The 19177-nt window shown below is 43.9% G+C and overlaps 1 protein-coding gene across 1 annotated transcript; it reads right to left on the minus strand.

Annotated features, from left to right (window-relative positions):
- Positions 1–3380: 3380 nt before the first annotated feature.
- eif4g2b (eukaryotic translation initiation factor 4, gamma 2b) lies at positions 3381–18234 on the minus strand. The gene is made up of 22 exons (XM_014125673.3): positions 18002–18234; positions 17147–17249; positions 16208–16266; positions 15564–15629; positions 14716–14841; positions 14329–14431; positions 14066–14197; positions 13822–13888; positions 13570–13721; positions 13268–13378; positions 11120–11302; positions 10510–10645; positions 9987–10162; positions 9624–9716; positions 9057–9170; positions 8720–8824; positions 6923–7138; positions 6421–6679; positions 6023–6227; positions 5514–5752; positions 5165–5286; positions 3381–4890 (listed from the first exon to the last, which is right to left on the minus strand). Exons 3-22 carry the CDS (start codon positions 16246–16248, stop codon positions 4825–4827), a joined length of 2712 nt encoding a protein of 903 aa, XP_013981148.1. The 5' UTR covers positions 16249–16266; positions 17147–17249; positions 18002–18234; the 3' UTR covers positions 3381–4824.
- Positions 18235–19177: the final 943 nt, after the last annotated feature.

A 19177-nucleotide genomic window follows, 5' to 3' on the forward strand; every position in this document is an offset into this window, starting at 1 on the left:
CCCCAACCCAGCACTTCTGCCATACACTCTGTTAAGGTTTCCAAGCACAACCGGTAGAGTACGGTTTCTCTCCAGTCCCTCGTGCTGACCTATCACATTACCCAATGAATATTTCATCCATTCCACCAGTGATAGGACCCTTCTCCTCCCAGAGACCAGTGGAGTAAACACAACACTAGACAAGGACTTCATTCCTGAAGTAAGGAGAGTATCTCTTGGTGGGATTTGGCAGTTGGTGAGTTCCATCCATACTCAAAGCCTAGTATACCTACTTGTCTACTTGTAAGGTTGAATCAGGTGGAATCGGACCACATCTCTGGATCTGGATTCAACATGTCGCTGAGAGCCACATCTCACAGCAACCTGCAGTCCCTCTCTTCACCAAAGCCTCCGGCGCTGGACAACGGGATATACAAGTCTTTCTCCCTGAGCAGCAGCAATATGAATGGGAACGGGGGAGGTGGCGGGAGGATAGTGTTTGGGAAGGAGCAGGTGGAGGAGGTGAAGGGGTTCTCTAGGCCATGCAGGAGGCCTGTGCGGGCTGTCAGACCGGTTAGTGCCCACAGCGTTAACGTCAGCGGATCCTTCCTACAGATCAACCATCTGCAAGGGGAGCTGGTGAGGAAGAGAAAGGTAAGGGTCAGCTTTAAAACGGAATGCATTCAACCGAAATGTGACTTCCGCATTTAACCCAACCCGCATTTAATCCAACCCGTACGCATGTGCGTACGTGTTGATTGTATGAAACCCAGAAATGTAGAAGTGAAAATGTGTCTGTCTTGTTTCCATGTTTATGTAAACCTCAGGAATGTGAAGACCTGAAGAAGGAAAATAAGTATCTATCCAATGAGATCCATATGGAGCGGATCATGATGCGGACAGAGAATGAACTCACCATGAGGAACCTGAGAAACCTTAACCAGGAGCTCCAGGCCCAGGTCAAAGAGGTACTGTCCCTCTTCCTCTCTCCAACACAGCAGAAAAGACAGGCACTATTTAACGGCGATGCAGTAGAAAACACGAGCTAATTCAACACATTGAGCAGTACTCCCAGTTCGCATAGGTCATTTGCCAGTGCCACTATAGCTTTTCAACTCCACTTGAAAATCATCATTCTTAAACTGGTCTAATCCTGCATCGTCATATTACAGCTGAGAACAGTAACATTCCTCCTTTGTGTGTAAAACCCATTCGCTCTGGCCTCCGCAGCTGAAGCACAAGGTGTACCTGGCCCAGCAGCGGGCGACGTTGTGCACCCGAGTGGCAGATGAGGCGACCGATGCGCGGGGCGAGGCAGAGAAGCACAGAGCCCTTGCAGAGGCCCGGGCCCACAGCCTCAGGCAGGACAGAGAACTGACAGAGGCAGACAGGAGCCAACTGAGCGAGGACCTGCTGAAGCTAAAAAAACAGGTATCTAAACACACGCACGAACACAGACAGACACACACACGTCAGATGATAATGCTTATAGTATCAATTCTCTGTTTGCGACTAATTACAGTCCTATAATAGTGCAACAAGTAATAGTACACACTAACCGTTAGCTCAGTCAGGTTTGCCCTATGTAGAATACAAGAGACCCAGTAGCTTGTGATGTCTATGCTGTCTCCAACAGCACCAAGACGCTCAGCTTCTTCTGGCACAAACGGAGAAGAACTATTTTGAGACAAGGCTGAAGCTAGACAGGATATCAGGAGAGAAACAGGCTCTGCTGGAAGAAAACAGATGTCTGGAGGGGGACAGGGATGCTCTGAGGCACAAACTCAGACAAGTGATGGATGAGAACACCAAAGTCAACGAAAAGTAAGGCTACAGAAAATGTGGAATCATGTAGTTCTTATGTTAGATATTCTATGTATACGCAGTATAATGCATTCTGTAGGAGAATGACAACTCGATAAGACTGACACACGTCCTGGTGAGGCTGAGGATGTCCTAATATGGACACCATAACCGTACATGCAACGCCAGGCTTTAAGGCTCTCCTATAAAATCGTCGGCTAGACCACACAGTTGGTGAATTAGACTATCCACTGTGATGTCTTCTCTGTCTGCAGGGAGGTGAATTCGAGGCGTAGGGCGTTGGTAGCGGAGGAGCAGAGTGAGAAGGCCAGCCGGGCGAAGCAGGAAGCTAACCAGGAGAGGCGGCTGGTGGAGAAGGAGAGGCAGGAGCGCACGGCCGAGTGTCTCAACTGGAGGGAGAAACATCAGGCTCTGGCAGACATCTTCAAAGCCCAGGAGGACCTCAAGTCTCAGAGGCAGAACAAAGCAGTGAGTCAGACCCCTTCTGCAGCACCAAATATATCAGCAATAATCCTACTTTTGTCTTTCAGTTGGCTATATTCTAATGATTATTTGGGATGTCAATCAGGCCCCATCACAATAACTGAGGTAGTTGAGATGTGATCAGAATATAGCGCCATCTAGCTGTTGACCAGCTAGCTATTGGTTATTGTCAGGCCTAGGATAAATTCTTACTCACTAGTTAATTTGATTTATGTTGACTGTTCTCTCCCCAGTGTCAAGCTAATATCAAAAGCTTTTTCCTCTGCATGACGGAAAGTGACCAGAGGGTGAAGATTCTGAAGAATCAAGATGGCACTCCCAGGAACTTCACAGTGAGAGGGTTTAACCATCATTGCACAGAACATCACTATAGGTCAAGTGATGTTGGTGCAAACTGAAGGCTATTCTATTCTCCTCCTTGTCCTGCTGCAATCATCTTCACTTTCTCGCTCTCAGGAAGGGGATCCAATCTTCATCTCCACACCAGAGCCTGGGGCTGAGGATGCTGACAGTAGCTCAACCAGGTAACCAAGGACGTAGGATGCCTTGACCATTTTTATTTTTGTAGAATCCGTGGTTATTTTTTTCCAACCCTTGAATAGGTTGTTCCAAGTCAACATGAAATAGAGAGGTACAGAAATAGACAGAGGTACAGTACTGAACATGTTCACACTTGAGTGACTGCTTCCTTTTCCCAGGAGCATGTTCAGAGTATCTGCCCCGCGAGTGGGAAAGGACCTGGGTCCATCTCACTTTGGTGATCTGTCTCCCGGAATGGGAGGGGAGCACGAGCCTCCACGGAGAAGCAGGAAAACGGTGGAATATTTCTGGATCCCAACAGATGAGGAATGACAGCATTACGCACATTGTTCCCTGATGAGTTACAACCCACTTCGGAATAGCATCTATTGTTTTGTTTGTTGATGATTTTTTATTTACCAAGGGAAAAAGGGAATGTGTCCTTTAAATGTGAAGAGTAGTCAACTTTCATGATGCAAAAGATGAAACTACAATTAATCATGATCAGCACAGGAAAGTGGAACGTGAACACATTTGTAATAGTTTGAATTAAAAATAGTGCAAAGGACAACAAGTTTCAGTGCTCAAGTATTGGACTTTATTGACGGTTATGCAATAGGTGCACAATAGTCATTCCTTGAATACAACATGATCAAAATCTATTGCTTTCTACATACACATGGCTTGAGAGCACATTGGCTAATCTTGTTGGGCAAAGTTAAAATTGTATTTCTCATGATTTCATTAAGACTTGAGTTACTGGTCTGTTGAGCCTTTTTTCCTGTTCTACAAGGGGACGACCAAAGCAAGATTATTTTCTCTAGGTAAACCTTTATTCACCAATAAAGACAGGATAAAATGTATTTGGTTCCAAATTTCTGGTTTGCGAAACAAATCAAATATATCGTTCTACTTTCATAAACTCAATATGCTGGGGAGAATATATATATTCCTGAACCCCAACTTTGACATAAATTGCAGGCAAAAGGAATAGGGAACAACATTGAGTTATCCAATTCAAGTTAAAAACAGGTGACTTTCTTAAACACTACTGAACCGCATAAGGGGAGCTCCATTGGAAGTCCAATCCATGTTGTATTGTGGAAGTAGACCAGGATATTAATTTTGAAGACTTCTGCATTTGCTTGGGCTTTCTAGTATAAGTCTCTCTAAAAAGGATCTTCTGTATCCCAGCACAAAGCCCATCTATCTAAGAGGTAGAAACAGACAACTTGAGACGTTACGGCAGCACACCAATGATTAACTTACAGTTTATATGACTCCATGTTAACGGAGTCTTGCAGCCACTCCGGTATGACAGAAGGATGTGTGTGTTAAGTCTACAGCCTTGCTTGAGAGGAATAGGCTCCCCATATACAGAAAATGTAACATGTTCCTCATCAGCGACAGGGCATTGAAGAGCACTTTGGTTAAAAAAATAATGGGAGAAAGTATTTCAGATAAGCGTCGGTTGACCAAGCACACAAAATCAATGGTTTTACTAGTTGACTGTCTAGATTGGGCATCTTTTGGATGGCCTTTAGGGGGAAATACTTGAAGGCTAAAACAGGTGTCAAATACAAGCCTTTTCTTCAAACGGAGAAATAACACCACAAGGAAATCCAATACTGCTGTCACAAAGAGTAAATATGGCAAAACTACTACATTGTCAGAGTAAGAGAAAACCTATAAAAGTACAGATGTAGTTTGAGTCAGTCCATAGGCTACATTCAACTCCTATTGCAGAAACAGGACCCAAAACAAATCAACCTTCAAGGTGAAATGGAAGGTAGTATAACAACAGAAGCTTCAGTAGCCTATGTAGACCACAGAGACAGATGGTTATCTACTATGCCCTGATAACATGCTTGGCTTTATATTGTAGGACATAAGCAGTCTCTGGCAGTGGTTATGTTCAGTAGTTTAATAATGGGGGGAGGTGATGGTGGTAACATATCTGTACTGAATGTTAAAGTATGTTTCTCTGCTCTATGGTGCCTGACGGTTCTGGTTGGTTTCTCAGTCGGCCTCTTCTTCAGACTCCTCTTCCTCAGCTGTTTCCAACCAGGTTAGCCACTGGTTGACCTAACAGGGGAGAAAGTTGTACAAGGTCATGTTAAGTTAGTGTAGCAAAATGTTAAGCAAAGGATAACGAAAATCAGTTATTGGACAAGTTCAGGTAGTAGGCTACCTCCCTGTTTCACACCATTTCAACATGCTTTCCACCAACTGAACGCAACCCTGTTGTGGTTGCTAGCATAAAGACTTGATTTACTCGCACAATTAAAGACTGGGTCCACATGGTTCAGTGTATTAGCTACCCATGGGTCAAATGTTAGATTTTTCCCAAAACAAGTACCTGGAATAAAGCTTTTCCTTTTCCAGGGAATTCTTGGGTAATATCTTCTTTCCATGCTAGGAAGGCTTCTTCTTCAATGATCTCCATGTCGTAGAAGTGGACATAGTAGCGCAGCAGCATGCCTGAAACACACATTATAACATCTCTACCACAGTATGCCGCAGCAGAGAAATAGTTGCACTGAGGTCAAGACAGTAGAATATCCTACTTCCATGTCCAAACACTATTAAAATCTTGATCACTGACAACTGAAGGAAAACAAACAAGTGAATGGGTTTCCACCACATTGACACCAAATGATTCATTACAAATGGACAGCCTGGTCAGTGGCGTGGGCCAGTAAACCTACCTTTGGGGAAGTGGCTGGCGTTACAGTGCACTTGCAGGGCGTACAGGGCGGAGACCTGCAGCTGAGGCTGGTCATGTAGAAACTTTTGCATGACTGGTTTGAAGGACAGCAGCAGCTGCTTCTCCTGGTCAAGTTGTTCTTTGGAGGGCCCTGCCACCTGCTCTTCTCCACCACTGCCCTCCTCCTCTTCCTCCACCACCTCCACACAACACAGCTCTCCTGAGATGTACTGAAGGAAACTGGGAGGAGAGGGGAAGTAAGAGCATGTTCAAATAGAAATTGATACCATTTATGTCTTTTCCACATTCCATACATTTATGCATGTCTTGCCCAGGGTACATGAAAGTTTTTTAATTGACTGCTTGAAAGGGCGATTCTATATTGTGACAAGTACAGTCCAGACTGTCATATTGGGCTCGAGCCTTGAATGAATACCTTTATACCACCATAAGCAATCTAAATGCAGCCAAATTAAAAAGCAGTCTCCATCCTGGAGGTTCAGTACCTACCTGGTCATGAGGATGTTGACAAAGCCCTTGTCGGTGTGGAGCTTAGGGGAAATGTTGTCTTTGATCCACTTGTAGATGGCCTGGGGAGAGGGGTCAGCCTTGATCTGCAGCAACAGGTCCTTCTCCAGCTTCAACAGGGGGAACAAGAAGCTCAGGCCCTTACCCTCCAGGATCTCCAGCATGCGGTCCTTGTTCTGGTCTATCTCTGGAAAACCACAACGGACAGACAGGTCAGATTAGCCATAGCGTCACTGACATGGAAGATGAATGTGCTGCAGTCTCTAATGATCACAAGATGTCATCACACGACAAATTAAACATCACAGTGAACTGAAAAACATTTCAGTCAATGAAGCGCCTTTAGCGGGAGAATGTAGGAAGGAGGGTTGTCTACCTACCGGGTAGCATCTTCTGCATGTTGACCTTGCTCTGTTGAAAGAGGTCAGTGAGCCACTCCTTGTCCTTCAGTCTGGCAGTCTGCTGCAGGCAGAGCAGGAAGAGGGGGAAGTGGGTTCCGTTCTCCAGTGGTTGGGCCAGCTCCGCCACGCTCACCAGCTCAGATATAACGGCCCGTGCTGCAAACTGGGCCAGGTACGACTTGACCAGGGGAACGTCCACCTCGATCTTAGGACACTGGTCCAGCACGTTGAGGAAAGCCTAAGTGATGGGAGGGCGAGACACCAATAAAGTTAGGCCAAAGACATTGGTGAGAGGACAACAAAGCTTTATCAAATGCATCAAAAGCATGAAATTAATTTGACCCACATCTGCCAAACTAAATCCTAGTGGTGTGTATTTTACATCACTGATCCTATGGCAAAATGAACATGGACAGACAGAATCAGACAATCATCTCCTAGTGAATGTGCTGTAATCCACTCGCTAACTGAAGACGCGTACCTGCATGAAGTTCTCCCCGGTGATGAGGCCCTCGGTACGTAGCGTGTGGATGAGGGTGCTGGCGTGCTCCTTGTCGTCATCAGACCGGTCCAGCGACACCACGATGACCTTACCCAGCATCTCTGCCAGAAAGTGCTTGGGAGCCTTCATTTCTCTGATGCCGTTAACAGCTTCATCAATGTGCTTACCGTTCAGGTACTCTGTCACAACTGTCTCCTAAAGGGGAGGTTTGAAAGTGAGCTTCGTTAGTGTTGCGTCAGTGCCAATGGTAGGTCACAATAAAGCCTCACGATACCAATGATATCTACATTTTAGAAAACAGTACCGTTGCATAAGGTTTAATCCTAAACTGAGCAAAAAAAGAAACATCCCTTTTTCTGGACCCTGTCTTTCAAATATAATTTGTAAAAACCAAAATCATTTCACAGATCTTCTTTGTAAAGGGTTTTAACACTGTTTCCCATGCTTATTCAATGAACCATAAACAATGAATGAACATGCACCTGTGGAACGGTCTTTAAGACACTAACAACTTACAGACGGTAGGCAATTAAGGTCACAGTTATGAAAACTTAAGACACAAGAGGCCTTTCTACTGACTCTGGAAAAACACCAAAAGAAAGATGCCCAGGCTCCCTGCGTGAACGTGCCTTAGGCATGCTGCAAGGAAGCATGAGGAGTGCAGATGTGGCCGGGACAATAAATTGCAATGTCCATACTGTGAAACGCTTAAGACAGCACTACAGGGAGACAGGACGGACAGCTGATCGTCCTCGCAGTGGCAGACCACGTGTAACGCCTGCAAAGGATCGGCACATCCGAACATCACACCTGCAGGACAGGTACAGGATGACAACAACAACTGCCCATGTTGCACCAGGAACACACAATCCCTCCATCAGTGCTCAGACTGTCCGCAATAGGCTGAGAGAGGCTGGACAGACGGCTTGTAGGGCTGTTGTAAGGCAGGTCATCACTGGCAACAACGTCATCTATGGGCACAAACCCACCGTCGCTGGACCAGACAGAACTGGCAAAAAGTGCTCTTCACTTACGAGTCGCGGTTTTATCTCATCAGGGGTGATGGCCGGATTCGCGTTTATTGTCGAAGGAATGAGTGTTACACCGAGGCCTGTACTCTGGAGCGGGATCGATTTGGAGGTGGAGGGTCCGTCATGGTCATTGCAGGCAATCTCAATGCTGTGCGTTACAGGGAAGACATCCTCCTACCTCATGTGATACCCTTCCTTCAAGCTCATCCTGACATGACCCTCCAGCATGACAATGCCACCAGCCATACTGCTCGCTATGTGCGTGATTTCCTGCAAGACAGGAATGTCAGTGTTCTGCCATGGCCAGCGAAGAGCCCGGATCTCAATCTCATTGAGCACGTCTGGGACCTGTTGGATCGGAGGGTGAGGGCTAGGGCCATTCCCCCCAGAAATGTCCGGGAACTTGCAGGTGCCTTGGTGGAAGAGTGGGGTAACATCTCACAGCAAGAACTGGCAAATCTGGTGCAGTCCATGAAGAGGAGATGCACTGCAGTACTTCATGCAGCTGGTGGCCACATCAGATACCTTTGATTTTGACCCCCCTTTGTTCAGGGACACATTATTCCATTTCTGTTAGTCACATGTTTGTAGAACGTGTTCAGTTTATGTCTCAATTGTTGAATCTTGTTATGTTCATACAAATATTTACACGTTAAGTTTGCTGAAAATAAACGCAGTTGACAGTGAGGACGTTTCTTTTTTTGCTGAGTTTGTCAGTCACACAGATACAAAAATGGTTGCCTACCGTCATTTTTAGCAGCTCTTCCCTAGCTGGCGGTGGTTTCTTGCTGCTCTTCTGAGGTTTCTCCTGAATGGGAAGAGGGTTGCTTTTGAGGCCGAGCTGTGGAGACTGGGAGAGAAGAGGGAAGCCTAGGTCAACTACATTGGAACATCAACAGGACAAGTACCCAAAACCCCAGTTGGAACCAGTAGGGGGCAATTCCTTTTCAATTCAACAAAATTATATTCAATGTTCAAATGAGGAATTTCAGTTTTCTTCCTGATTTGAAATGAAATTACCCCAACACAAATGCTGGGGTGTTAAAAAAGGTGAGGAGGGTTTTTGCTGTGCTCGGTCTTACCTGTCCCATTGGAGGGGTGTTGGTGCTGGGGGGGATCATAGTGGGCATCTGGGGCTGCAGTTTGGGAACCTGGTTCTTGTTGAGGAGGAAAGACTGAGCCGGTCTCAGGCTGATCTACAACACAGAAGGTCGATGTTAGGGGAAACAGTAGCAGAATGGTTAGAATGGCATCTTGGAAAGGACGATATTCTGAGATGAGCATAATATCATGCCCTCATGTCTCACAGTCAATGGACCAGAAGAAGCGATGTAGCGTAGGAGAGCAGGGAGTAGGAGACAAGAGACAGTTTAATTCCATCTTTTTATAATCTGCTTAGAGTAGACCAAAAACACCATGGAACAAATGTCTTCCCTCACAATAAGATGTTTAGGGCTGGTTTCATGGCCATGGACTAAATTTAATCTTAGACTACACACTCCATGGAAATTCTACATTAAATGCTTTTTAATCCATGACTAGGCTTATTCTCAGTCAGGCAAAACAGCAGTGTTCAACTTGTGCTCTATAGTCAGAGGGGTTTTTCCTCTGACTAGGAATGTGGCCAGACTGGTGGTAGATTCCTGTACCTCATCTAGGTTGAGTTGTCCCTTCTTGCTGAAGCGTGGAGGCATGTCCTTGTTAGACTGGACCTGCTGGTTCTGGAAATGCTGATTCTGCACCTGGAAAACAGACCAAAGAGTATCAATAGGTGGCACTAGCAAGAAGTGTAACAGGTTTCCTTTCCACAAGCAGGAAGGAGGGACAGCTCATCTCAGTTGTGTATACATGCCCTGAAAACAATGTTTTATTTATGCTGAAAGTTGACTAAACCATCAATCTGGCCAACTCGCTCCTGTTCTTAAAAACATTAAAACTGCATTAAATCAAAGTAGCTGATCAGATCCAATGATTTACTGCTAGTTTGATAATCATCAAGGCTGCGAGATTACCTGGTTGGTCTTGATGAAGGGCTTGTTGGCACCCATTTCGAACTGAGACTGTGGTTGGGGGGCGGTGTTGTGGCTATTGTGTCCGTTGCCGTTGTAGAGCGGATTGGAGCGATGACGTCCCATAGTGGGAGAGAACCGGTCCTGAATGACCCCCGGGCCCGTCCCGATCCCACCACCTGAGAGTGTAGGAAGTGACAAAATGACTTCTGGCTGTCACAGTTTTAAAGTGCTGATCAGCATAAACGATCCCCACAAACACTGTCAGACAACTAGTGTTTAATGGAGGAGCCCAGGGGTGTGTTCAGCAGGAGAACGTTTTGGAACACTCAGATTGGAATGGGTTATCTAGAACAGGGGTTCTCAAACTTTTTGGGCTCTGGGACCTCTTTCGTGATAGCATATTCATCAGGGAGCCACTCAATCAGAACACAACTCGAGTGAGAAAAATAGCATACAACTTTTCCTACGACATCGGCACGGCATGAAACATTTTAAAGCTAGACTAACCTAAGCCCGCACCTACCTGGCATTTGCCCAAACATGTCAGCCAATCCCCCGAGAGTCTCCATTTTCATGCGGTTGGGCATGAAGGGGCCTTCCAAGAAGAAGTCCATCTTCATCCCCTGAGCCATGGTCGCTGGAATGAAAACTCCCAAATCCTGTGGAGGGAGAATATAGACACTCCCCAATGAGCTGGGCTAAAAAAGGCCCAAAACACATCTTATTTGTTGGTTCGTGATGCTGTAGTAATATAGCCATGGGCATTCTCTGCCACTTACCACTCTTAGTAAATGCTTGCTCAGTGCATCTAATGAAAGCATGCGATCATTCAGAAGACAGATTTTCTCTGGTGTATAATACATTGCACGTTTCTTTTAAAAGAGAGACCCGGTGGGGTTGCCAGGAAGCTTCAGTTATAAACAAGCCTAGGGTTGCTGTAGCAACTGTAGTTTGGCCTGAGAGACCACGGATAGGGCATCACAGGTTCAAAGACAGTGCACCAACTAAATCTTACTTTGCCTTAAGATGTTTGTATACAAACTTCCTCAATTTGTGCCCCCCCCCCCCCCTGCCTGAGATTGAACAACAGACTCTCGCAGTATTGTCCACACTATGGACTGTAACTGACTCACTTTTACTGCCTCCTGGCGGATCTGGTTGATGGTCTTTGGTCCGTTGTCGATGAATGCTTTGCGGGGGACCCAGTTGTTGTCCCGCAGCTCCACCGTGTCCTGCAGCAGGAAGCGGATCCTGGCAGGCAACTCCTTGTTGTTCATTAAGGATAGCATACGGCCAAAGTACTGGTCCATTAAAGACTGGGAAGATGGACAGTTGCGTTAGGAGACGAGCACATACAAATCGACTTCAGCCAAAGTACTGACTGTTTTAAGACTGGGGGAGAGATGAACAGCGGTGTCATTTGTACACACTGTATATAGATTTTCTTCGACTCTATCATTGACTGTATGTTTTGTTTATTCCATGTGTAACTGTGTTGTATGTGTCGAACTGCTTTGCTTTATTCTTGGCCTGGTCGCAGTTGTAAATGAGAACTTGTTCTCAACTAGCCTATCTGGTTAAATAAAGGTTAAATAAAAACATTGAAAAAAATTGATGTACAGTTGAAGTGGGAAGTTTACATACACTTATGGAGTCATTAAAACTCATTTTTCAACCAATCCACATTTCTTGTTATCAAACTATAGTTTTGGCAAATCAGTTAGGACATCTACTTTGTGCATGACAAGTAATTTTCCCAACAATTGTTTACAGACATTATTTAACTTATAATTCCCTGTATCACAATTCCAGTGGGTCAGAAGTTTACAAACTAAGTTGACTGTGCCTTTAAACAGCTTGGAATATTCCAGAAAATGATGTCATGGCTTTAGAAGATTCTGATAGGCTAATTGACATAATTTGAGTCAATCGGAGGTGTACCTGTGGATGTATTTCAAGGCCCACCTTCAAACTCAGTGCCTCTGCTTGACATCATAGTAAAATCAAAAGAACTCAGCCAAGACCTCAGAAAGAAAAAAATTGGAGACCTCCACAAGTCTGGTTCATTCTTGGGAGCAATTTCCAAACGCCTGAAGGTACCACGTTCATCTGTACAAACAATAGTATACAAGTATAAACACCATGGGACCACGCAGCCGTCATACCGCTCAGGAAGGAGTTCACATACTTTGGTGCGAAAAGTGTAAATCAATCCCAAAACAGAAAAGGACCTTGTGAAGATGCTGGAGGAAACCGGTACAAAAGTATCTATATCTACAGTAAAACAAGTCCTATATCGACATAACCTGAAAGGCCGCTCAGCAAGGAAGAAGCCACTGCTCCAAAACCGCCATAAAAAAGCCAGACTACGGTTTGCAACTGCACATGGGGACAAAGATCGTACTTTTTGGAGAAATGTCCTCTGGTCTGATGAAACAAAAATAGAACTGTTTGGCAATAATGATCATCGTTGTGTTTGGAGGAAAACGGGGGATGCTTGCAAGCCGAAGAACACCATCCCAACCGTGAAGCACAGGGGTGGCAGCATCATATTTTGGGGGTGCTTTGCTGCACTTCACAAAATAGATGGCATCACGAGGCAGGAAAATGTGGATATATTGAAGCAACATCTCAAGACATCAGTCAGGAAGTTAAAGCTTGGTCGCAAATGGGTCTTCCAAATGGACAATCACCCCAAGCATACTTCCAAAGTTGTGGCAAAATGGCTTAAGGACAACAGTCAAGGTATTGGAGTGGCCATCACAAAGCCCTGACCTCAATCCTATAGAAAATGTGTGGGCAGAACTGAAAAAGCATATGCGAGCAAAGAGGCCTACAAACCTGACTCAGTTACACCAGCTCTGTCAGGAGGAATGGGCCAAAATTCACCCAACTTATTGTGGGAAGCTTGTGGAAGGCTACCCGAAACGTTTGACCAAAGTTAAACAATTTAAAGGCAATGCTACCAAATACTAATTGAGGGTATGTAAACTTCTGACACACTGGGAATGTGATGAAAGAAATAAATGCTGAAATAATTCTCTACTATTATTCTGACGTTTCACATTCTTAAAATAAAGTGGTGATCCTAACTGACCTAAGACAGGGAATTTTTACTAGGATTAAATGTCAGGAATTGTGAAAAACTGAGTTTAAATGTATTTGGCTATGGTGTATGTAAACTTCCGACTTCAACTGTACATGGCAGAGATACTGCTTGGCTGTGTGCCAAGTGGAGCAGCAGGGACCACAGACAGACTGATAGGGGAAAGAGAACGTACCTTTGCTTTGTCATGGTCGAGTCTAGGGCCCACTGTTCTCATTATCTGACAGAGGCACTCCACATCCTCCCCCATATCCTTGAGCTGGACTCTCTTCTTCTTTTCCAAAAGCTGGAGAGGGGAAGATGACGGTGTTATACAAGTGGCATATTAGGGACCCGTGCCAGTAGAACATGCAACTAAGATTGTCAAGCATAGCAGAAATCAAATGTATTCAAGGACAAAGTTGTATCGGAAGTTGTCAATCAATGATATAAAAAGGTCTGCAAAACAACAATCCAAAAGAACTAGACTGAACATACTGTTTTGATGCACTTATGAAGGATAGATTCATGGATGAGGTCGAGTTTGCCAAGTTCCGAGATGAATTTAATGTTTCCAAGCATCTTGATCTTGGCAATGGCACGCTGCTCCTCCTCCTCAGAAGTAAGAGGGTTGTCATGTTTGTCATAGACTAGGGGAAGAAAAAACTGAGTTAGTACAAGTACAATGGTGAGTCAATGGGTGGTCGGACATTTTCCAAAGGAGCCGTGTAGGGGAGTAGTAGTACTCACTTTCAACATTTCTGCTGCGGTTTTCAAATTCATCTTGAAGCTTGGAAATTAGAAGTCTTCTGAAGGTCTGCAAAATCAGGACAACATTTAAGATTGAACATCAGAACCAGTGACATTCTATACAGCCACTTGGACATTAAGAAAATAAATATTGTATTTTCTAGACGCTAATGTACAGCACAGTTTTAAGTTGATTAGAAGACAGAACCATGCAGAATAAAAGCTATCCAAATGTGATGCTTACAGTGCTCTGCTTTTGGGATGTTTGGATCTCGGATGAAGGGCCATCAAAGTTTGGTGCGTCCTCTGCCAAACGCAGACATAGCTGAGCATAGAGCGAGCTATACTTGGGCTCTTCTAGGGCTTTGTCTACAATCTGGACAGGAGGGAGGAGAGAAAAAGGCCAATTAAAAAAAACAAGTATGAGTCATGCATGGAGGATGCCAAGGAATTATGGAATACATTTGCAAAGGGCAGACAGTTAAGGGGAAACAGAGCCTTACTTACCAGCAAGATGATTGCTTTAAGGACGAGTTTTGTATCTACGCCCACGTTGAGTAGCTCAAGGCATAGCTTGTCAAACTTCTCAGGCGTGAGCTTGTTGAGTATGCTACAGAGGAGAAGAGGAGCGGGGAAAGGAAAGAACAGGAAAATGTCAAGTCAGGGGTACATGCCTAATCAAGAGGGGTTGAGAAAGCAACAAGCTTTGCTTGTTAGCCAAATAATGGAGTTGCAGTTCTCTGCTGTAGTAAACATCACCTGATAGAGAAGCATGTGCTCATGCAGGCACCAAGCATGATAAAACAAAATCACACAACTGAGAACATCTTGTCAGTGAGGCGATTACACTTAAACCAATTGGTGGCCAAATTGCATTTCTTGACACTGACTTACCCCCTCACTTTCCTGAAGATTGCATCGTGTCGCTCTTTTTCATTGCTGGAGTTGGCATCTCGTCTAGTGCTTCGTGAAGGAACCCATTTCGGAGCGCTGTGCCCTGGGGGTTTCCCCAGGAACTCGCTGGAGTAAGAGAAAGGAGACTGTTGAGCTATGGCTCCAAGTGATCACACTGGCCACCAGTACATAAAGGTGACAGAAAACACACAGAGGATGACATTTATCATTAAAGAGCATCATCAACTCCACTCAAACACATAGGCCTCTAGTTGACATACAAAAAAGTTTATAGGGCTCCCGAGTGGTGCAGCGGTCTAAGGCACATCTCAGTACTAGAGGCGTCACTACAGACACCCTGGTTCAAATCCAGGCTGTATCACAACCGGCAGTGATTGGGAGTCCCCAGGCCAGCAGGGTCTGGGGCCGGTGTAGGCCGTCATCGCAAATAAGAATTTGTTCTTAACTGACTTGCCTAGTTAAATAAAAGTTTAAAAACAAAATAAAAAATAAAAAAACGTTTTAAAGGCCTTATAGCTAACCACTAGGCTACCTGGGGTGGCAGGTAGACTAGTGGTTAGAGCGTTGGACTAGTAACCGATAGGTTGCAAGATCGAATCGCCGAGCTGACAAGGTAAAAATCTGTCGTTCTGCCCCTGAACAAGGCAGTTAACCCACTGTTTCTAGGCTGTCATTGAAAATAAGAATTGGTTCTGAACTGACTTGCCTAGTTAAATAAAGGTAAAATATTTTAAATAAAAACAGGGAAAATGGCCCCTGTGCAGAGTTTATTATTTGAGGACCCTTAGGGACAGTTTCTGGGGATCATGCCTGTGTGGTAGGCCTACCTGTTGCCGACAGTCTTGGGATTGTGCTGAGGTGCACCCCTAACACCTCCTCCTCCCGAAGAAGCACTGTTAGGATAAAAAGAGAACATTGTTCATTATGCAAGACCATCGCACAGGAATTGTCAATGTTTTACTAATTGAAAAAGTTGCTAGCAGCGCCACACACCCCTCTATATTCCAATAATGTCCTGTAAGTGGAAGTTAAAAAGTGCTTGTGATTTAAGCACCATATAGTTGGTTCCCCAAGATATGTCAATACATTGTTATCCAGAGCCTTATATATATATATATATATATATATATATATATATATCTATATATATATATATATATATATATATATAAAAAAAAAACAAATATATACATATATATATACATATATATACACACATACATATATATATATATATATACACGGCTCCGTTGTCATCTATTCATCTAGGACTTTAGCCTACTTCACGCTTAAGTTACCACTGTTACTGTCAAGGAGAATCTGGAAACACATAGGCCTATGTCAGCCATAAAGATATGACAAATCACAATGGATTGACATAGGACCGTGTTATCATCACCATAGTAATATCACCACTGTGGATCGGAACACTTATTTACATTCAACATTTTGAGCATAAAGAGTAACCCACTTTTCCTTGATTTTGCTTTGTTGAAGCCATTCTTGTTGCATAATATCCACGGTCTTAATCTTCATGGAAAGCAAGTACATTAATTATCACATTAGGCAGATCACATTATTGGGATAACATAGCCTACCCCTGGATGGGTAAGCCAGTGAGGCCAAATAAACAAGTCATAACGATTCATTGCAATATTGACTGTGAAACAATGGTGGACATAGGGAGAAATTCAGTCTTGCCATCCCTGGTTCCACTGTAAACCAAAAAGGGGTGTGGTGCAGATTTCAATATCAGTACATCCGAAATGGTAGCGGCGTTTTAGTGACCCTGAAATTATGAATAAACATAGCTAATTACAATTGCCAACATACAGAGGACAAAACATTTGTCACTGTCAATTGTTTGGGAGCAGGAGCTGGCTGGTACGACATTGTGCACATTCAGAGTAGGAATAATAATCTTATCACAGTCAGTGCTATACTATTTTATACAGTGTCAGTTTGACACATTTTTGAGTCATGGCTTTGAATGTGGTTTGACAGCATCCTGCCCCTAAAGCCTTTGGATGACATCAATGTCAAGTGACATGTTTGGAAGATCTCTGTGGGGCAGAGACTATACTGTTGGATTGCTGTACTATCGTGTAATAGTTAAGAGCCAGGGACCTGCAAAAACATCTGCTAAACATGTGTTCCTGACCAATAAAATTTGATTTGAGAGCAGCGGCTTACTGATCCATTGGGGTGGGTAGTTTCTGATCATCAACGGGCAGTACTCAATAATGTACTAGCCATGTACTTCCTTCCATACAGCTAAAGGGTGGGTTATGAGGAACAAATGCCACAGCACAGACAGCAGATGCTGCTGATGAAACCCTACTGTGTGAGTAGCTATTTGGAAGTGTCCATTGATTTTCTAAAAGGGATTCCTACCAAGGGAAGAACATACCTGAAACGAGAAGCACCCCCTTCTGCAATCACACTCTCCACTTTGGCGGCTTGACAACGATGAATCTTTAAAATAATAATAGGGAGGGGTGGCGAAAACGGTGCTGTAGGAGAGAAAGATATGCATCATACACTAACGTTAATATTATGAGTTGCATACTCTACCAAAAAAATTACAAGGGCTGTTCACTAATTTGCCAGCCGGTAAAGATGTCTTCGACGGCAGTCTTTGTCAAGCGCAACAAAGCAAAGGCTAGCTGGCTAATTAGCTAACGTTAGCTACGCCAGCACTCCCTGTCAAGGCAAGTTTCTCCAGTTGTCGTTAAAACCTGCTACTTTTAGCAATTTGTTCATGACACACACGTTTGCCCATTGTGGAATAGTGAATGTGTACATCTTAGTAAAGTGAGATCAGAAATGTGTGATATTAACTAACGTTTGCTTGCGCTAGCACTAATCATAGAAAAAAGTATGACTAGAACGGGCTTGGAACATTGAATGGGGACGACGGTTCTATTTATTCTTATTTCTATGGCTCTACCGTTAACTAACTAGCAAGCTAGCCCCCTTGGCTTGAACGTAACTAGCTAGTTAGCTAGCAAAAAGGAAGTATAATGTTCTGTATATTGTGTTGAACTATTGGTCATGTGTCAGACAATATATAACAAAGATGTTTGTAATGTTTCAACATGTGTCTATAATTAGCCGGTAACCGCATGGCAGCATTAAAACATGACCATGTTATTCCATCACGACGCCATTTTATGCAGTAATCAGCTGGCGAGGCTATCTAGCTAGCATAGGGTAGCCATTTTAGAAAAACTGGTGCAAATGTGTAAGGAAATTTGAATCTTACCTTTACTAAAAGAACTTCAGTGTTGTATTTTGGGTGGGCACAAAAGAAGAAATGTAAAATAAAAGGTAATTTGAAAGCGTGAGACAGCCAATGATATCAGGTACGACAGAGTAGCTATCTGAACGTACACTTTTCCTTCGTGCTAGAGAAGACTAAAAGGTAGTCTATCTACGACGTCATTCTTGAACTCGATCTGTAGGGGCCGAAATGTCACAATATGCATTGTTCACGCAATTCGTTGCTATGTCTCTTTTAGCGAATCACAACTAAGACATATTTTGAAGGTAGTACCTACATTTACAATTACCCAATGAGAGTGGCTATCAGCTACGGGTAACCGCCCCATGTAGTTGATTGACGTACATTTCACTCAGCCGCAGTGCAGGGAAAGGGATTTGACGTTTATGAAATATACAAGAAACAGCAGCAGTCCAAACCTTCCTAGAGGCAAGGATGAGTAAAATGCACACTGCAATTTTTTTGTGCATGCTGAAGGTGGATAGGATACTCGTGCACGCACATTTCGAGTTGCAGAAGTGTTCGTTTAGTTTAGCCTAAAACTAGAAATGAGCCTGATTTGTAGAATAAGAAGTCTGTATCCCTGTCACCATCACTAGTGGGGGGTGGGGCAGAGATAGGTCAACTAGCCTATCTCTGGCTCGGCTCCAAATGACAAATTCAACTGTTACTGTGATAAATTATCAAAATGCATTGAAACCAAAGTCTGATAGGCCCACATCTCTTCAGTGGAGCAGAAGAATATCATGGTGCTGCCTAGTCACCTGTATTCTAGGATTGAGCACTTGAGCAGGGCTCTCCAACCCTGTTCCTGAAGAGTTACAATCCTGTAGGTTTTTGCTCTAACCCTAATCTAGAATCTAGCACACTTGATTCGAATAATTAGCTGGTTAATGAGCTGAATCAGGTTAGTTACAACTGGTTGGAGTGAAAACCTACAGGAGGACTGGAGAGCACTGCACTAGAGTAAATTAGCCTACAAGACAACCATGAGTGCAAAGACCTTATAAAGCTATCATGTGTAGCAGGTGAAATCTATGTTTTTAGTTATTAATAATAATTCCGTTTTGGCGTTTGGATTTATGCGTTTGACTAGGGAATGATAGAAGCTGTTGGTTTGTGTAACATGGGATATGTTGGAATTGGAAAAGTGGTACA

This window comes from Salmo salar, chromosome 10 (genome assembly GCF_965601325.2).
Source record: "Salmo salar chromosome 10, fSalSal1, whole genome shotgun sequence".
In the NCBI taxonomy this organism is placed as follows: Eukaryota; Metazoa; Chordata; class Actinopteri; order Salmoniformes; family Salmonidae; genus Salmo; species Salmo salar.

Excerpts from the sequence above, each read along its gene's own strand:
- eif4g2b (XM_014125673.3), bottom strand. The coding sequence starts at position 16,248 with ATGCAACAAGAATGGCTTCAACAAAGCAAAATCAAGGAAAA. Across the intron at positions 13,889-14,065 it reads CATCCCAAAAGCAGAGCACT|ACCTTCAGAAGACTTCTAAT; the intron begins GTAAGCATCACA and ends CTGATTTTGCAG. Across the intron at positions 6,228-6,420 it reads CATGCAGAAGATGCTACCCG|AGATAGACCAGAACAAGGAC; the intron begins GTAGGTAGACAA and ends GTGGTTTTCCAG.